Source organism: Ciona robusta, chromosome 9 (assembly GCF_009617815.1).
Source record: "Ciona robusta chromosome 9, ASM961781v2".
Taxonomy (NCBI): Eukaryota; Metazoa; Chordata; class Ascidiacea; order Phlebobranchia; family Cionidae; genus Ciona; species Ciona robusta.
In genome coordinates, this window is record NC_143243.1 from 7,572,297 (window position 1) to 7,587,228 (window position 14,932).

A 14,932-nucleotide genomic window follows, 5' to 3' on the forward strand; every position below is an offset into this window, starting at 1 on the left:
CAAATTTGAAACAGCTGTATAATTCCAAACAAAACTATGGAAACTTGTCGAAACCTAAATACTCCATGTTGGGAAAAGATTTCATTCCGAAAGAAGAGTTCAAGACGATCAACAAGATCAACAAGATCAACATATCGCATCACGGGTGCTTGCGTGGCGCTTGTCCTCTTCTGTGTTGTCCTCTCGATCCCGGAGGTTGCGGCTCGGAGGCGAGGGAAGTGGAAGACGGACTGCAAAGTGAGAGCATCGCCGTGGAGTAACTGCAGCAAGTCGTGTGGTATGGGTTCCTCAGTAAGAGTACGGACTCGCGGAAGATGCAAGCTAAGACGGGAGTCGCGCCTCTGCCAAGTTCGTCCTTGCGATCCCGATCACTTTGGCACTCGGATAAGGGTACGTGTATATTGCTGTGTGGTATATTTGCGCAGAGTGTTGACATGAGTGAAGTGGTTTAATTTATGAGCCATAGAACTGCTCGCTTATTGATCAGCAAAGCAAACGAAGCCTTTCCTTTGTCGTGTCGATTATCCCATGCTTGCACAACATGAACGGACATTTTTGTTTCATGCTGTTCAAATATAGCAAACGAAGCCGATTTTAAAGCATGAAACTATGCATGGAACGAGATACAGACTGAACTTATTGCTGAAAATCGCCGAATAATAGGCCCTAAATGGCCACATTGATATATAAGTTAGTTTTGAGCTTCACCAAGACAACCCATTTGCGTGATCAAATATAGAGGTTAAATGTAAACGACGTCAATTAGCAGCTTCACGTTAACGGTCCCGGCAACGAGTCGCTAGACTTGGGCCGGAGTGCTGATGCCGGTTCGTCTGCCGTTAATAGCTGTTTACAAAACAGCAAGTGCAGGATATTAGCATGAAAACTAACGCGCTCCGCGGTTTACGGTTAATGACGTCTGGCCTTGCTGGTATAGTGCTGAATTACGAAACATGTACCCCATAACTGGCCAGTGCATTAGCAGGAGTTGGCCATAACTTGCAAAAAGCTTCAAAAACAAACAAGGTCTAATCATGCCACATTGCGCCGTAAAAACGCAAGGAACCATAGCGATACTTTCGTTGATGAGGCGGCCAGATTATGTGCGCGCTAATGTTTTAAGTGGCATTTAAAGCTTAGCAAGGCAAACAGCTCGGGAGCTCAGCATAATTTACTGTTTATCTGCTTTGTGGGGATTTGTTTGCACAAGCAGAAAAGATTTCGTTTGAAAGGCAGTAAGCCTGGCGCATAAGACGCAGAATTTTTGAACCGTTCTTCGAAAAGGCGAGGCACACGAACTGTCGAACTGAGCTCGATTGATACATGGCCACGGAGAATAATTTAAACGTATGCGCAGAGCGAAATAATGAAGCTCCTTCGAATTCCGAAGCGGGGCAGCGGCGAGTGCTGCCATTATTGACCTGTTATTGCGTTCTGTTTACCGGCAGTGAGGCTTCGAAGCCAACTCTGGCGATTAGAGGCGGCTAAAGTTACAGCAGAAATTCCTGGGCGAAGGCGGGAACGTTTCATTGCTTTTAAATGTCCGATTCTGAATGAACCGGCAGCAAGCTTATACGGCATTGCTTCCTGATTGTAGAGATAAGGAGCGGGATCTGGCTCAGCGAGACGTTAGCCGGACTATGAGTTGACTTTCGCATTCGCTTCTGTTTGCGGAATGTGGCTTTATGAGCGGGTCCGGGGCGAATCAGGTTTTCTCAGCGTCGTGGGCCCCAATCAACCACCACGTACATCCTTGACCTTTCCCACGATGGCCCGATGCCAATACCGGATGTATTTAACATGATCTCCGCTTTATGGGGTAAATGGGGGTAACGAGATCGCGCACCGACCGGGTTAGTTCAAGAAATTCTGGAAATACGTTTTAACATTTCTCGAATACTTAGAATACGCGAGACGTTACGTAACCGAACAGGAAAACGCTGAAATTGAGAAATATAACAATGCGAGAAAAATAACGGTCGTGTTTTGTCCACAGGGTAAACGGCAATGCATCAACCAAGTCAGTAGTCGTTCACGTTTACATCTGGAGTATATTGGCAGTAAAAGCGTGAAAACGTACAAGATGAAATACTGTGGCATTTGCAAAGACAGCAGCAAGTAAGAACATGGGTTTCACAGCTGACTAAACAGGCGAACTGGCTAATTGCAGATTGCATTTTTTTCTATGTCCCCCATAGCTTATAATACCAATTGTGGATTAGTTATAAAGGAGCTGGCTTATAGGTGTTCTATACTGAAATGTACAAGCTAAATAGCATTTGATTTTACAGATGTTGTACTCCGTTCAAGACCCGGACAAAGAAGGTCTGGTTTCGGCGAAAGAACGGCAGTCGTTTCGCCAAAAAGATGGCGTTTGTACGAAAGTGTCGGTGCCACACAAACTGTCTCGAATCTCCGGGAGTTTTTAAGATTAATCTGCACAATGACACTTACCCAGTCACACTTTGACCGGGTTTTTGGACTTAAGCGCCCCAACCGCCTATACCACAAGTAACCTTTCCCGCAGCGCCAAGATGTGACCTTGACCGGGCAACAGCTTCTTATCATCAATCTCACTATAAGAAAACGTTTTATTTGCCGATATTTAAACGCATTTGTCGATTTTTTACAAAACCCAATCTGTAAACGCGTTTTCGCGGATTTTTTTTGTAGAAATCGGGCAAAGGTTGCGGAACGTACATATACTGGGGTCGTGTTACCTCGTTCTACAACGTCCTCATTAACTCAAATCAATGCTAAGCCGTGAACGGCAGAAGCGGAAGAGTTGGCGTGGGGTCTTGCATTCTCACGCGTGCGGTTTACGCCGATGTTTTGGGTTGGTTGGTTGAAACGAACCCAACTAAAGCGACGTTTCGTAACTGCCTGCTTCTTCTAATGGTACAAGAGCATGGATCGTTATATGTTGACATTGCCCCAACACACGAGTGGCCATTTGACAGCAGTTTAACTATTTGAGACTCTGTCGTCAAGGACAAAGGACTGAAAGGACGCGTTTGATCACTCGCTGTTGTGTGTTTGATACAGTGTTTGTCAGCAAGCACTTGGGAAATTGGGAAAGGTCCGACAGACACCTTAGTTTCTTGCATCTCCTTGTGAGTGTCGATCGTCCTCACAATATACATGAACAGACGGTCTAACCACGCATGTGCGTTTGACGCACTTTGTAACATTGGGACAATATTATGGCATCAAGACCCGTGTGCGAAACAGGGCGACTTTAACCGCAGAGGTCGTCGTATTCTACTTACATCATTAGGGTCGTTGGAGCAATCAGTGGGTTACCTTTCGTTGATGACGTCATACCGAACCCGTTACGTCACCTGTCGAAACTAAAGCCACCATTCAATATGTGCCAACATCAACTGATAAAATATATGCTGCCAATTTAATGGCACGCCGTGTATTGTGGCATGTAACACAAGCTTCGGCGCTGCGGACGACGATAAAATATATCGGAAAGAGGCATTTATTTGCATTTTCAAACTTTTTCTTTATCGCTTTATTTATTTTTATTATCTATACATATCTTGCTATTTTATCGTTTAGTTACTGTATACAAATCGCGTGTCGTTTCACTTTGTCGAATAAAAGTTGCTACAACGTACATACATTACATACCTATAAATATGCAGAAGGCAGAAGACCGTATACGTGGGTAAAATGTATTTGACAAAAAGTCGCCGACGTTCCAGGGGATTCTGGAATGTTTGTTTTGCGGTCAAGGGGAAATTTTAAAACTAACAAGCTAGATTTGGTTACAGCCCGTTGCCACTGCTTAGGTCTAAAGCTTTTAAAACGCGGTGCCAAAGTCGTAAGACGAAACATTAACCCCGAATAAGCGTTTTGACGCATGGATAAACGTGTCAAAGCGTTCTGTACAACTTGCAATAGTACATAGTCGATGGAGAATAAAACTAATGCAGAATTTGACTCGAGTGTTAAAAGCGTGAACGATTTGCAGCAGTTTGAGAATAATTTTAGGCGCCATCCTTGCGATATGTCCCGGAAAGACGAGCGAACAAATAGTCCAGCAAATACGTTAAGTGTTTGTGGCTGAGAGGCGCCCAGTTCGAGCACAACGACTCGTTGAAACGCATACAGATCTATGGTTCGCCGCACTAAGTCCACAGGCCGTTAACGAGCGAGACAAAATAACTGTTTCGCTGAAGGCAGAGCGCAGCGAACACGAATAATACTGGGGCCGTGACCTGAGCGTCCTCACCTTTTTAAACACCCAATATATTAATGTAGTTTTTACCAACTTTTTATTCCTATTTTGAACTGTAAATGCAAAATTTAAAAACCTTTATCTAATGTGCTTGTTAACCGGTAAGCAAGGTCTGTTTTATCTGGGGAGACTGATAAAACATAGCGGTTGGAAAATTTGACAGCCTGTGAGTTAAAGTGTATACTTAAGTTTTAAGCGACGGCCGCTAAAATGGCTGTGCAAGTTTGCTCATTGCGTTTCAATTTTATAATTTAAAACCGCGAGGTGCCATCAGACAAACACCGGTGAAGAGGAAAACACTTTTTGTGGCAAGATATTTGGGCAAAAGAAGACACAGATATACGGATCGGCACCAGAATGAATATTCTCTGTTTGTCATGTTGGCCAAATCACATCGTCGACTAGGCGGAATTCGTGGAATGCATGGGGAACAGGCGTCGCTCTTTCCTTTTTAAACAACACAGAAAAGAAAATAAACAGCGCCAGGTGTAAACAGGAGGTTTGCGGCATAAGGTTGGGACTTGATGCACTCTTCGGGATGCTGTTAACCGGAAAGGTAAACAAACGGCGAAGAATGCTCTCATTTAATCGCCACCCACTTTATCGGGCGCGAGATTTTTCAAGATTTATACGAACCACGAACGCATGTTTGCCGATGCGTAGTCAATGGGTCGCTTGTTCTAATATGCAGCGCATGGCGAGCTAAGGAGTTTTCAGTCACTGTCAATCATACGCACGCGTGGTCGACGTCGCTTGCAAACGCTTGGCTGACGCTGCTCACGAGTTTGCTGTTGTCCAAACTGACGATAATCGCACCGAAAAAGCACGCCTTTAAATTATTTAAACCGTTTTTTTTAAGCGATGGTTAATTTATGTTATCTTGATAAGCCGTGATGGAGTTGGCCTAAGCGTTCGCTCTTCGTGAGAGAGTAAGCTTAGCTACGCTTAGATGATTGCAAAAGCGGGGTCTTCTCACCGCATTCTGACCCCTGAAAATGCCGGGTGCACGCAAGAAAGGAAATTTTACAAATACTGATAGTTGCTTAGGGAAAAGTGACATCATAAAACAGCTGCTTAATCCAGGGATTACGGGTTTAGTTTTGTAAGGATTGGATACTATTGCAGAATTTCCTTGGCGGCCCGGCCGCCGGGGTCGGAATGCAAATTGATTTAATTGGGAGGTGGGTAAGAGCTGTTGGAGAGTTTTGGCTGCGAATGGGTTATATGGCTGCATACCAAGTAAAGTCAAAGGTGGAAAGCTTAAATGCTCTCGAGTCCGAAATGGAATGCGAAAAATTCATATCTTTCAGATGCTCTATACAGCGCAAGAACACACAGTGCGTTCAATTAATCAAGTTTGGCTGCTCGGTGGCAGAGGCAGTGCGCAAACACGTTGACAGGTCAACCTTAGACTATATGCCATTACCGCCACTTATTGCGACCAAAAGCAAACTTTAACACTGTCAATAATTCTAAGGGGCATTGTGTATTGGTATAGTGCGGTTAGGACACCTACCGAGATATCCATCGCTGCTTTATCAAGAGAAAACCCACACCACAATCAGCTGCCCCAACACTTCAGTTCAACAAAGAAAGAATACATCATTGTGTAAGTTCACGCTATGACGTTATCTGATTGCAAAGCATTGAGAAACCTTATGCAGTCGCTACACCTACAAAACGACCCATATCGAAAACCTCACTCAAACAGGTGTAATTTTTCGCGGAAACGCAACATAATACGCACAGTGCATAAAACCGGGTCTCCAGAGTCCGTCGTGGCCTTCATAATTGCCACACGGGGTGGCGATTCTGACGATCGCGGGCAAATTGACATAGGTGTTCCGAGGATAAATACATATCCAGTGACACGGGAGAAGCACACGGGCACAGATTAATTACGTTGCAACGAAGGAACACGGGGGGGGTGTAGGTCAGATGGATGTTTGTTATCAAAAGTTTTTCTCATGTTTTTGTTTCGCGTCGGCACCTCTCCAGCAGAATGCACTAACAAGCGCCACACCCATATGGCAAAACGAAAACCAAATATCGAATATACAGCTACCAATACACTGGCAAAATATGGGCAATGGAAAAAAGCTACATTCTGCAATTACACCGTGATAAACATGCGCAAACCTGGTATACGAATTGTTATAATACGAATTCCTAAAACACGGGGCTGATTTTTAAATTGAACTAACAGTGCTTTGTACTTCGTAATTAGTTTTGCGTTGTTAGAGGGTTGAACCTAAAATAAAAAACTTAAAATGTATAAGTAGGCTAGGAGATGGGACACCTTTAGCGCCTAATGTTCAAATGTCCTGATCTTGTTTTAAACAATTACCAACGGTCTATAGGAGTCGTGAGGATACGGTTTTAATATTTATTTGAATGTTCTTTGTTTACTACCAAATGGGACGAGAAAATAGAATGAATAGGTGTCCCATTTTCCCCCACTCTACTGTATGGTTATACATCGTTCAATTTAACACTAGAGGAAACTAATATTAGCTTCTCGACTGGCGATGAAAGACGGGGTTCTAACTTACATGGAGACGTTGGCGTTCACCCCCGTTTTGTGCGGGGTCTGTAGTGATTGACACGAAGTAAGTAGAAAAGGAGGCAATCGCCCAACACGCCCATAATGTTGGCTTTAGCGGCCAGAATTAATTCAACCGAATATTATATTTAGAAGGCTTATGTATTAAACCGACCGCAAATTACAAGGTTCAGTTGAAACGTTTCTATGATTAATGATTGAATTGTACAAAGTCATCGTAAAACTTTGAGGGGATGACAGGCTTTGTATAGCTACACGTGTAACGAGCAACGGATGGGAACTTTAACTTGTCGGTTGTAACATTGTAAGGATATAGCAGGTTGTGTTTATGTATTGGTTTTGAAACACTTCGGAAGCCGAGCCGTGAGAACTTTCAGAGGCTTGAAGTTCGAGGCTTCCGCGAAGTAATTAAGTCGCGTTATTTTGGGCGTTCATAACCCTTTGTACCGCTAGGGTCCATGGGCCGAGACAAAACACAAAATAAACGTTAGCTTCGTTTCAGATGAAGGGCGCGCGTCGCGTGCGTAACACGTATGCGTCACCGCTGACGTAAACGCTACGTAATTGTTCCGGAAACGGGTGTGGAGTTTTGTTGGGCCATTTTCCCGAACTTTAAGCTATGCAAATATTTTTACGAACGTATAGTTGACTTATCGGCTTGAGAAATCTTGGTAAACAAGTAGATTCACACCTTGCACATTCTAAACGGTTGTGAGTTGTTTCGCCGAATCATCCATCGTTGGTTCAAGCGGGTTTCGAAATTAAAAGTGGTGACGCACCTGGCGTTGGGCGTCAGGGTGGAGCTCGTATACCGGGGAAACAGAAAATAAGTGACGCACCCGCGGATTATTGTCTCGGCTACCACGCGACCACACACATTTCAGCATCTGTTCGAACCGGTGAGGCAAGGCTATTAAATTCCAGTTGACGAGCAAAATTAGCGGTCGGGGAAATCGAAATTGGACTTATAGACCGGAATTACAGGTCAGGATTTCGCGTACGAGGGCGAAAACGAAAGGGGCGACACACGCGATTTCACTATTAAGCGCAATAAGGCGTGGGCATATTTCGGTTAAGTGGAAAGTGTATTGGGCGTACAAGCAGGAGGCGCCAAACACGGGCAGGTTGTAAGAAGGTGTCTCCGTCGCAACAAGGTGGCAAATATTGGAGCCAATTGGGGGAACCGTTGACGCGCCCGGCACGTATCTTAGGGCGAAACTACCTCCACACAAAAGTTGATCACGACTAAATAAGTCCGGTGTTGGTTTAACATTTTGACAAAGATCATGCAGGTTCGCGGGGGCGATTGATTGCCAATATCGAAGCGTAGACATCGACGTGACACGCCCAGTCGCTGCGCCGCGTTCTGGTATTTCTTTTGTTGCGACACAACAAAAATATTTACGTATCATGCGGGCTATCATACAAATCCTATGAATCGAAAGGCCTTTACACGTTAAGCCACATACAGTCTCTATAATGACGCAACTCGACTGCGGTATTATCATTTAATGTATTTACCGTAGTAACATATGGGTTGGTAACCCGGGATGACGACATTGAAAACAAATTCCTGTTTTGGATACGCCGTTCATCAGCGCCACCAAACGGACGGTATTTTGTCGCGAATTGCATTACAGCATGGCGGAAGCACGTTGGTTATGCGAGTGATAAAGTATAGCGGTAAGATACAACTGCTTGTTGCGGAGCATGTCAAATGAGTGTGAGGTATAGTTTCCGAGTAGGGGGCGGGGCAAACGATGCCACTTAGTCTAAGGGTCTGCAAGACCACGGATGCCTGTTTAACGTGATTACGAAGCCCAGTGTTGCACTATGTTACGCGGTACACCGAAATTACTACACGGGACAGTGCTGCAGAGTTTGCCAGTGAGCAACACTGACGAATTGGCAATGATGTAAGCGCCTACATTTTAGCATCATCACTCACAAATTACAATTTTCGTCGAGATACGGCGCGGCTGGATGGTGTCAACTGGTCCGGTCGTCGGTAATTTGCCGTTGCGCTCATTAAAGGTCACGCACGCGACGCGAATTATTCACAATTTTAAAAGGAATGACGGGTGTCTTGGGTATGCAAGGCTAAGATACTGGGCGCCTGTTGGACGGCTGCTTCAAAAAAGGAAAACTGCCAACGCATGCTATTACGAATCGTCCTGAATTATGACGTAGTTGGCCGAGTTATGATAACGCTACACGTCTGTCATTGTGAGGGTGTGGTGATCGCTTTGGCTGGAGTAACCGTGATAGATCGAGAACGATAAAGAGCGAATCTTAAGCTATATATGCACACCTAATATGTTAGGGGGAAATGGATGGAAAGAGTGACATAAATCGTGCACTGACTGTACGGATTAACGCCCATACTTATATACTCGGGTGGGGTAAGATGGGACATGTTTTCATTCTCTTATGTAATCCCATTTACAAGTTAACAGAGAATTTTTACAGAATTATGCAACCCCCACAGTACTATATTAGTCTTTCTGGTTTATATCCGCTTTAACGATGAAAAATTTCACTTTTTGCACGGAAAAACGTGTAGAGGGGTGGGGCATGTAACGATAAGTTTACTACACACGTATATCCACCACTGTAAAGAGAACGAGGCCCCTCGCCAGCACGGTAGCTACCCACGGAAAGGGAGGGGTGATATGGGTTACTCTCCCACACTAAACAACCATATTTATATGTGTCGGTTAAAAATAAGTCACTCCCGCGGATGGCGGACGCGGGTTAGGAGATATTCAACTATAAAGCGTCTATGGGTTATGGGTTAATCTGGTACAGCAGTGATAGAATTTCAAACCGGTACCGCTACACTGTCACATCGGATTTGTTGGATTTTGTGGGCGGCGACTAAGCGTCAAGTGTTAGGACTTTACGGAACCGCGAATTCAAAACACTGACTATCGTAAGAAGTGGCTACGCATGTCATTCGTGTTAAGTGTTTTTTAAAGAGCCGAAAATACGATGTTGCGTGCCGCTGCTGGTAGTTTAATTTCCACCAGTAAACAGCTTAAATTTTATAAGAGGGTGGGGAAAATAAAACATGTTCTTATGCTTTTTCTCGTCCCATTTCGTAGTAAACAAGGAATATTTGAAAATGTTATATAACCGAAGTCCCGCGACACTAAAAGAGCGTAGTCAACTGTTAAAAAATACGATCATGGAATATAGATTTTGGGTGCTAACAGTATCTCATCTTAACCACTATAACACCAATCATTTCACCCCGCTTTTGAATTGACCAAATAGTACACATATTTTGGTGAAACTGGAAATAACCAGTTTTGACCGGCCGTTTACGAGTCACTGGTCAAGTTGTGACAGCAAATCTCGCATCTGTGTTCGGGTATATACAGCAACCGAGCCAGGTACAATGTTATTTAAAGCACTTAGAGCTCGAAACCGCAGATTAAAGCAGATTACGTAGACCCCTACAAAGGAATGTTGTTATTACCCATCGCTATTCCATCGTCACCATGACGAATCATTCAGTTATCAAACGTTTATCGAATGGGAAATCTTGATACCGACAAAACAACACTATACGATAGCGCATGATGAATTTATACCATCATTGTTTATTTATCTCTTCCATAGCTAAGGCCATACACTAAATAAAGAAGAGAAAGGAATCTAAGTCGTTATAACACGCATAAAAAGTGTGAGAAAGTGCATCAGTTAAAATGCGCGGTGGTTATATTAAACCAAAACTAGAATTATTGTTTTATGTTAGAGAGATTTAACTGAAAATAAGACGTAAGCATTTTTTTTCCAAGTTAATTACTCTATAAAACAGCTGATATATAAACTTACATAATACTGTCTGAATCTACCAAAGCATTCCCACGCACTAATTTTACTGTTTAAAAACATCGTACTGTTTAGCGCCACCTTGTATTAAAAGTAATTGTAGAATCTGACCACTAGAGAGCAGTGTTACGAAATTATACAACACGAACTTGGCCTTGCTGTGAAGAATAGCATTTTCGATAGTAAGGATACCACTGTGGGATAAGATGCGGTGACATTAGCACTTGTATTCTCGTATTCTCTGATTGTGTTTTAACAATTAACAACCCTTTTAAGAGTCGCGGGGCTTCGGTTATATAATTGTGTTAATATTCTTTGTTTACTAACAAATGGAACGATAAAAGCGAATGAAAACGTGTCCCATCTTACCCACCGTACTGTATGTAAAAACGTTTCAAAATAAAAAGCATTAAAATACAACAAAGGAGAAAAAAATACGCATCTTCAGTCTACTCTTGCGGGCGGGTTTTGCTGTGAAACAGGCTCCGCACACTTGACGTCACTGCTAGGCGCGCATAAAGCGTCGTCAAAAACCGCTGCTTCTTCGGGTCGTACTACTATTATCTGCGGGAATTCGATCACCGTTTTGCCGCGAAGGTTCTCTCTTAGTCCCGTGCTGCCATCCAGCTTAAAATACCTAAGTTAAACGCAGTGTTACTGTTTTTTTTTGCGATACGTCATCAACAATTGCGATACGTCATGCACATTCTTAAGTACTACAAAAAACAAGAAGGTGTTGGGGTAACGGCGACAATCTGATCTAAATCCCAGGTCCTCGCAAGAACCTCACCCATTTAGAATAAAATATAAAAAATCACCTAAACACCACTGATGATGCAATGCGTTTTCAGTCATTAAACGTCGAACAAACCCCCACTCAAAGTACACATGGGAACACTATATAATATACAATACATATTATAATCACAAACACAAAATTGACTCACTGTTTAACATTCGCAGGAGTTTCCTCTTTTTTCAAGTAGAAAAATAATTCCGATTCTTTTGAAAACAAATTCAGTCTATAATACAAGAACGTCCAAACATTAAAAATCATCCAATGTTTAAAACTAAACAAAACTTACTGTGAATTAAATGTATCCATGGATGCTTCTGGCAAAATAAACTTCTTTACGGCGTTGTTTAAAGGAGTTCTATCAGGTAAACTGTAAAAAAGAAGTAATTTAATTATATAAAAGAGTGCTATGTTAAACTATATAAAAGAGTGCTATGTTAAACTATATAAAAGAGTTTGTTAAACTATATAAAGGAGATGCTTTGCCAACGTTGAACCTTTCCACACATGATAATTATTTTAATATAATACTGAATAGCCTTTAACACATATTTTCCGTTCATAGGAAAAGTAGCAGCAAAAAAATGATTTTAATTTTTAAGTTGAAGGTTTGAGATAAAAACCATATTATACAAATGAACTGTTATTTGTATTGAAATTGACCAGAAATCTGTGTTTTATGCACCAAACATAATACAACATCATTTAAAATCAACCAGAATTTAAGACCAACAAAAAATAGTTTGTTTATACATATGGGATGTAATGTTTGTATTGAAACCGACCAGAAAATTTGTATTTTTTGCTGCGATTGTTTAAATAGTTAATAGAAAAAATATAAAATTGCAATGTAATGTAATTTACAATTAGTCAATTACCTTTTATCAATCTCCGTGACACCCGAGTTGTAGAAGATCCATTCTACACGCCACAGGAACGACTTGCTCCTACAAAATGTATAAGCTTGTTGGGTTTTGGCACAGTAGTATGACCTTTGTCAAGGCATAGTAGTTCTATTTTTTTAGGGTCGACGACAACTCGGTTTATTAAACAACGAAACAATAGACATCAAACCGGACAAACGTGAGGACAGAAAGAGTGAAAGAGAGCTGCTACAGCTCTTGGCATAGTAGTTCTAGCCAAAGGATCCTGGGTTCAAGGTCTGATGCTGCCACCATTGGTACCTGGTGGTGAATAAACCCTTGCCAAAAGTTTGAAATTAAGGAAAATAATAACCGCAATGCCCATAACATGCTGTGGTACAGGACCTAATTATATAAATAATATTATCTAGCTGCTATTTTTTTATAACTGAAACAACTACCATGCGAGATAGGTAATAAATAAATACCTACCCATAGTTGTAGTAAGTTGTGTTCTGCTTTCGTTTCGTAAAACCTTGAGGCAGAAGTTTCAACTTAATACGCATGGCGGCAGCTCGGCTGATTTTCTGTTTCATCTGTAAAAACCAAAGTAAAATTTTCAATATTAATTTTAAAATTTCACCAAATGAATTACAACAGTTTAATTTTTTGGAAATGTAAGAGTATGTCCAAATACAGCAACATGGCATGAGAAAAAGAATTCAAACATATGTAACGGTAGATTGCTCACAACAAAAAATATGCCCTCTCGTTAAAGAACCTCTACTGTAACCTATTATGCATTTAAGTTTCTAAAACACTTACATTCTTGGACTTTGGGTAAGGAAGGACATTCCTATCATTGGTACATGCACACCTGTTCACTTCTTCCAAAAACTTGTAATCTGTAAATACAAACACATGGTTTAATATGATATGTCAGTTAAGTTACAACAGATCATAGATATCATGCGTATTCTACACTATGTAAACACCCCATTACCCAAAAATGTTATATGTCTGTTCATATTTGAATGTAAAGTGCTGTGACAACAGCTTGTCCATCTATGTAACACATAGTTTATGCCACACCAACTTTTAGAGATTGTGGCATTACAGGTAATGGAGTAGTGCAGTAATTAGTTAATACAGCATACACATATTTGATTCTCAAATAGTAATGTGCAATGGGGTTGGCATGCCAAGGGACTTAGGATTATTTCCAGGGTTCGGCCGTTACTCAAAAAACATGTGTATACACATATTAAACAGTATATTATACAAAGTATAAAATAGACAATAGACATACCACTTAACAAGTTTGTTTCTGTGAAGTTTTCTTTTGCAACATACTCGGTCTTGCAACGAATTCCGTCGCATTCGTTTAATTTCTTGTGATGTTTCACACATTCAACACTGTTTAGATAAGAGTTGGTTACAGTTAGCAATACAGAAATAGAAACCAGCTTTTGATTTCAACTTAAACTTTTTTGGTTTCAACTTTGATTCCACTATTTTCCCAACCACCATATCATAGCATATTCCAGCAATGTTTCTTAAAGGGACACCAACGAAAAATGAAAATTTGTGTAACTCATAGACAACCATCATAGCATACACCAGCATTATTTACTTGTACAAGATTCTTCACTAGTAATCTCTCTTGGTTTTAACCTTTAATGGTATTTCTACACATAAGATATAATAACTGGAAACTTAAATACATGCCACACACTATTAAGATGGCATGTCATAATGCTATAATCCAGAAGCAACAAGGCCAAAGCTCAGGCCCAAGAGAATTTGTACCTGGATGTTCGTTGATATGCCTCTTTAAAGTACAAGGCTTATGTTAAAACTTCTGAGTTGTCTTACCATGCAAGGATAAACAAATGCCATTTATTTGTTTAGGAAACTTTGGTGCTGATGAAGAATCTCCCCCCCCACCTTATTTGCTAACCACTAATCCCTAACCCCTAGGTAGGGGGTTAGGTGGCAATGGTTAGGGGTTAGTGGTTATAGGGGTTAGCAAATAAGGTGGAGGGGAAGAAGACTCTTCACTAGCACCGAAACTTGTTTTAGAGATACTGTAGTATTGTAAATTAGACCATGGACAAAGTATTTTCACCTGCACGTTCTGATTGAGCATTTGGGACATTTATACTTGGCAACTTTATCCTTGCAACTCCAGCACCTGAGAATATAATTCATTTGTAAGAAAATAAAACTTAAAAAATTGTAGAAATAAAATGACGACATTCGAATAAGGGCTATAATGGTAGCAGCATAAAGTACATAAAAAAGTTTTTTACTTTAAAACTTCTTTCTTCTGCAACGACTGTTCTTGTCCATTTTGCTCCATATTACCCGTATCACAATTAACAATATTTTCCATTGTATGCAGATCTTTACTATTTACCATTAACACTACTTTATTTGTAACAGTTAATGAGTAAAACGCTGCTACTGTTTTGAAAAATTAACATGTGATGATTTTTACTCTTTTCATTTTAGGGACTTTTTTTCTTGATGTAGCATAGAAATCGTAAACATTAGGCGGGGAGAGATGTCCATTTACATTCTACAAAATTTTGTGTGCCAAATTAAAAGGCAGTAAAGTAAAT

The 14,932-nt window shown here is 41.2% G+C and overlaps 2 protein-coding genes across 3 annotated transcripts; one reads left to right on the forward strand and one right to left on the reverse strand.

Annotated features, from left to right (window-relative positions):
* The first annotated feature begins 35 nt into the window (after nucleotides 1-35).
* LOC149731872 (CCN family member 2-like) lies at nucleotides 36-3,625 on the forward strand. Its single transcript, XM_089885386.1, has 3 exons — nucleotides 36-390; nucleotides 1,997-2,118; nucleotides 2,292-3,625. The coding sequence occupies exons 1-3, from the start codon at nucleotides 37-39 to the stop codon at nucleotides 2,467-2,469; spliced, it is 654 nt and encodes a 217-aa protein (XP_089741512.1). The 5' UTR covers nucleotide 36; the 3' UTR covers nucleotides 2,470-3,625.
* Nucleotides 3,626-5,948: 2,323 nt separating this feature from the next.
* On the reverse strand, nucleotides 5,949-14,816 carry LOC149731873 (box C/D snoRNA protein 1-like). 2 transcript variants are annotated; one of them, XM_089885377.1, is made up of 9 exons: nucleotides 14,621-14,816; nucleotides 14,437-14,502; nucleotides 13,618-13,724; nucleotides 13,134-13,213; nucleotides 12,801-12,904; nucleotides 12,324-12,392; nucleotides 11,735-11,815; nucleotides 11,597-11,671; nucleotides 5,949-6,500 (listed from the first exon to the last, which is right to left on the reverse strand). In XM_089885377.1, exons 1-9 carry the CDS (start codon nucleotides 14,728-14,730, stop codon nucleotides 6,473-6,475), a joined length of 720 nt encoding a protein of 239 aa, XP_089741503.1. In that variant the 5' UTR covers nucleotides 14,731-14,816; the 3' UTR covers nucleotides 5,949-6,472. The 2 variants fall into 2 exon arrangements, with proteins under 2 accessions (XP_089741503.1, XP_089741502.1); XM_089885376.1 differs by lacking the exon at nucleotides 5,949-6,500 and adding an exon at nucleotides 10,715-11,286 and having other exon boundaries at nucleotides 14,621-14,814.
* Between the last annotated feature and the right edge of the window lie 116 nt (nucleotides 14,817-14,932).

Bases quoted from the DNA above. Each gene is read 5' to 3' on its own strand.
- LOC149731873 (XM_089885376.1), bottom strand. From the start codon at position 14,730: ATGGTAAATAGTAAAGATCTGCATACAATGGAAAATATTGTTAATTGT. The intron at 14,503-14,620 runs GTAAAAAACTTT...TTATATTCTCAG, and splicing joins CAGAAGAAAGAAGTTTTAAA to GTGCTGGAGTTGCAAGGATA. The intron at 11,287-11,596 runs GTGAGTCAATTT...CGTTTAACTTAG, and splicing joins ACTCCTGCGAATGTTAAACA to GTATTTTAAGCTGGATGGCA.
- LOC149731872 (XM_089885386.1), top strand. From the start codon at position 37: ATGGAAACTTGTCGAAACCTAAATACTCCATGTTGGGAAAAGATTTCA. The intron at 391-1,996 runs GTACGTGTATAT...TTTTGTCCACAG, and splicing joins ACTTTGGCACTCGGATAAGG to GGTAAACGGCAATGCATCAA. The intron at 2,119-2,291 runs GTAAGAACATGG...TTGATTTTACAG, and splicing joins ATTTGCAAAGACAGCAGCAA to ATGTTGTACTCCGTTCAAGA.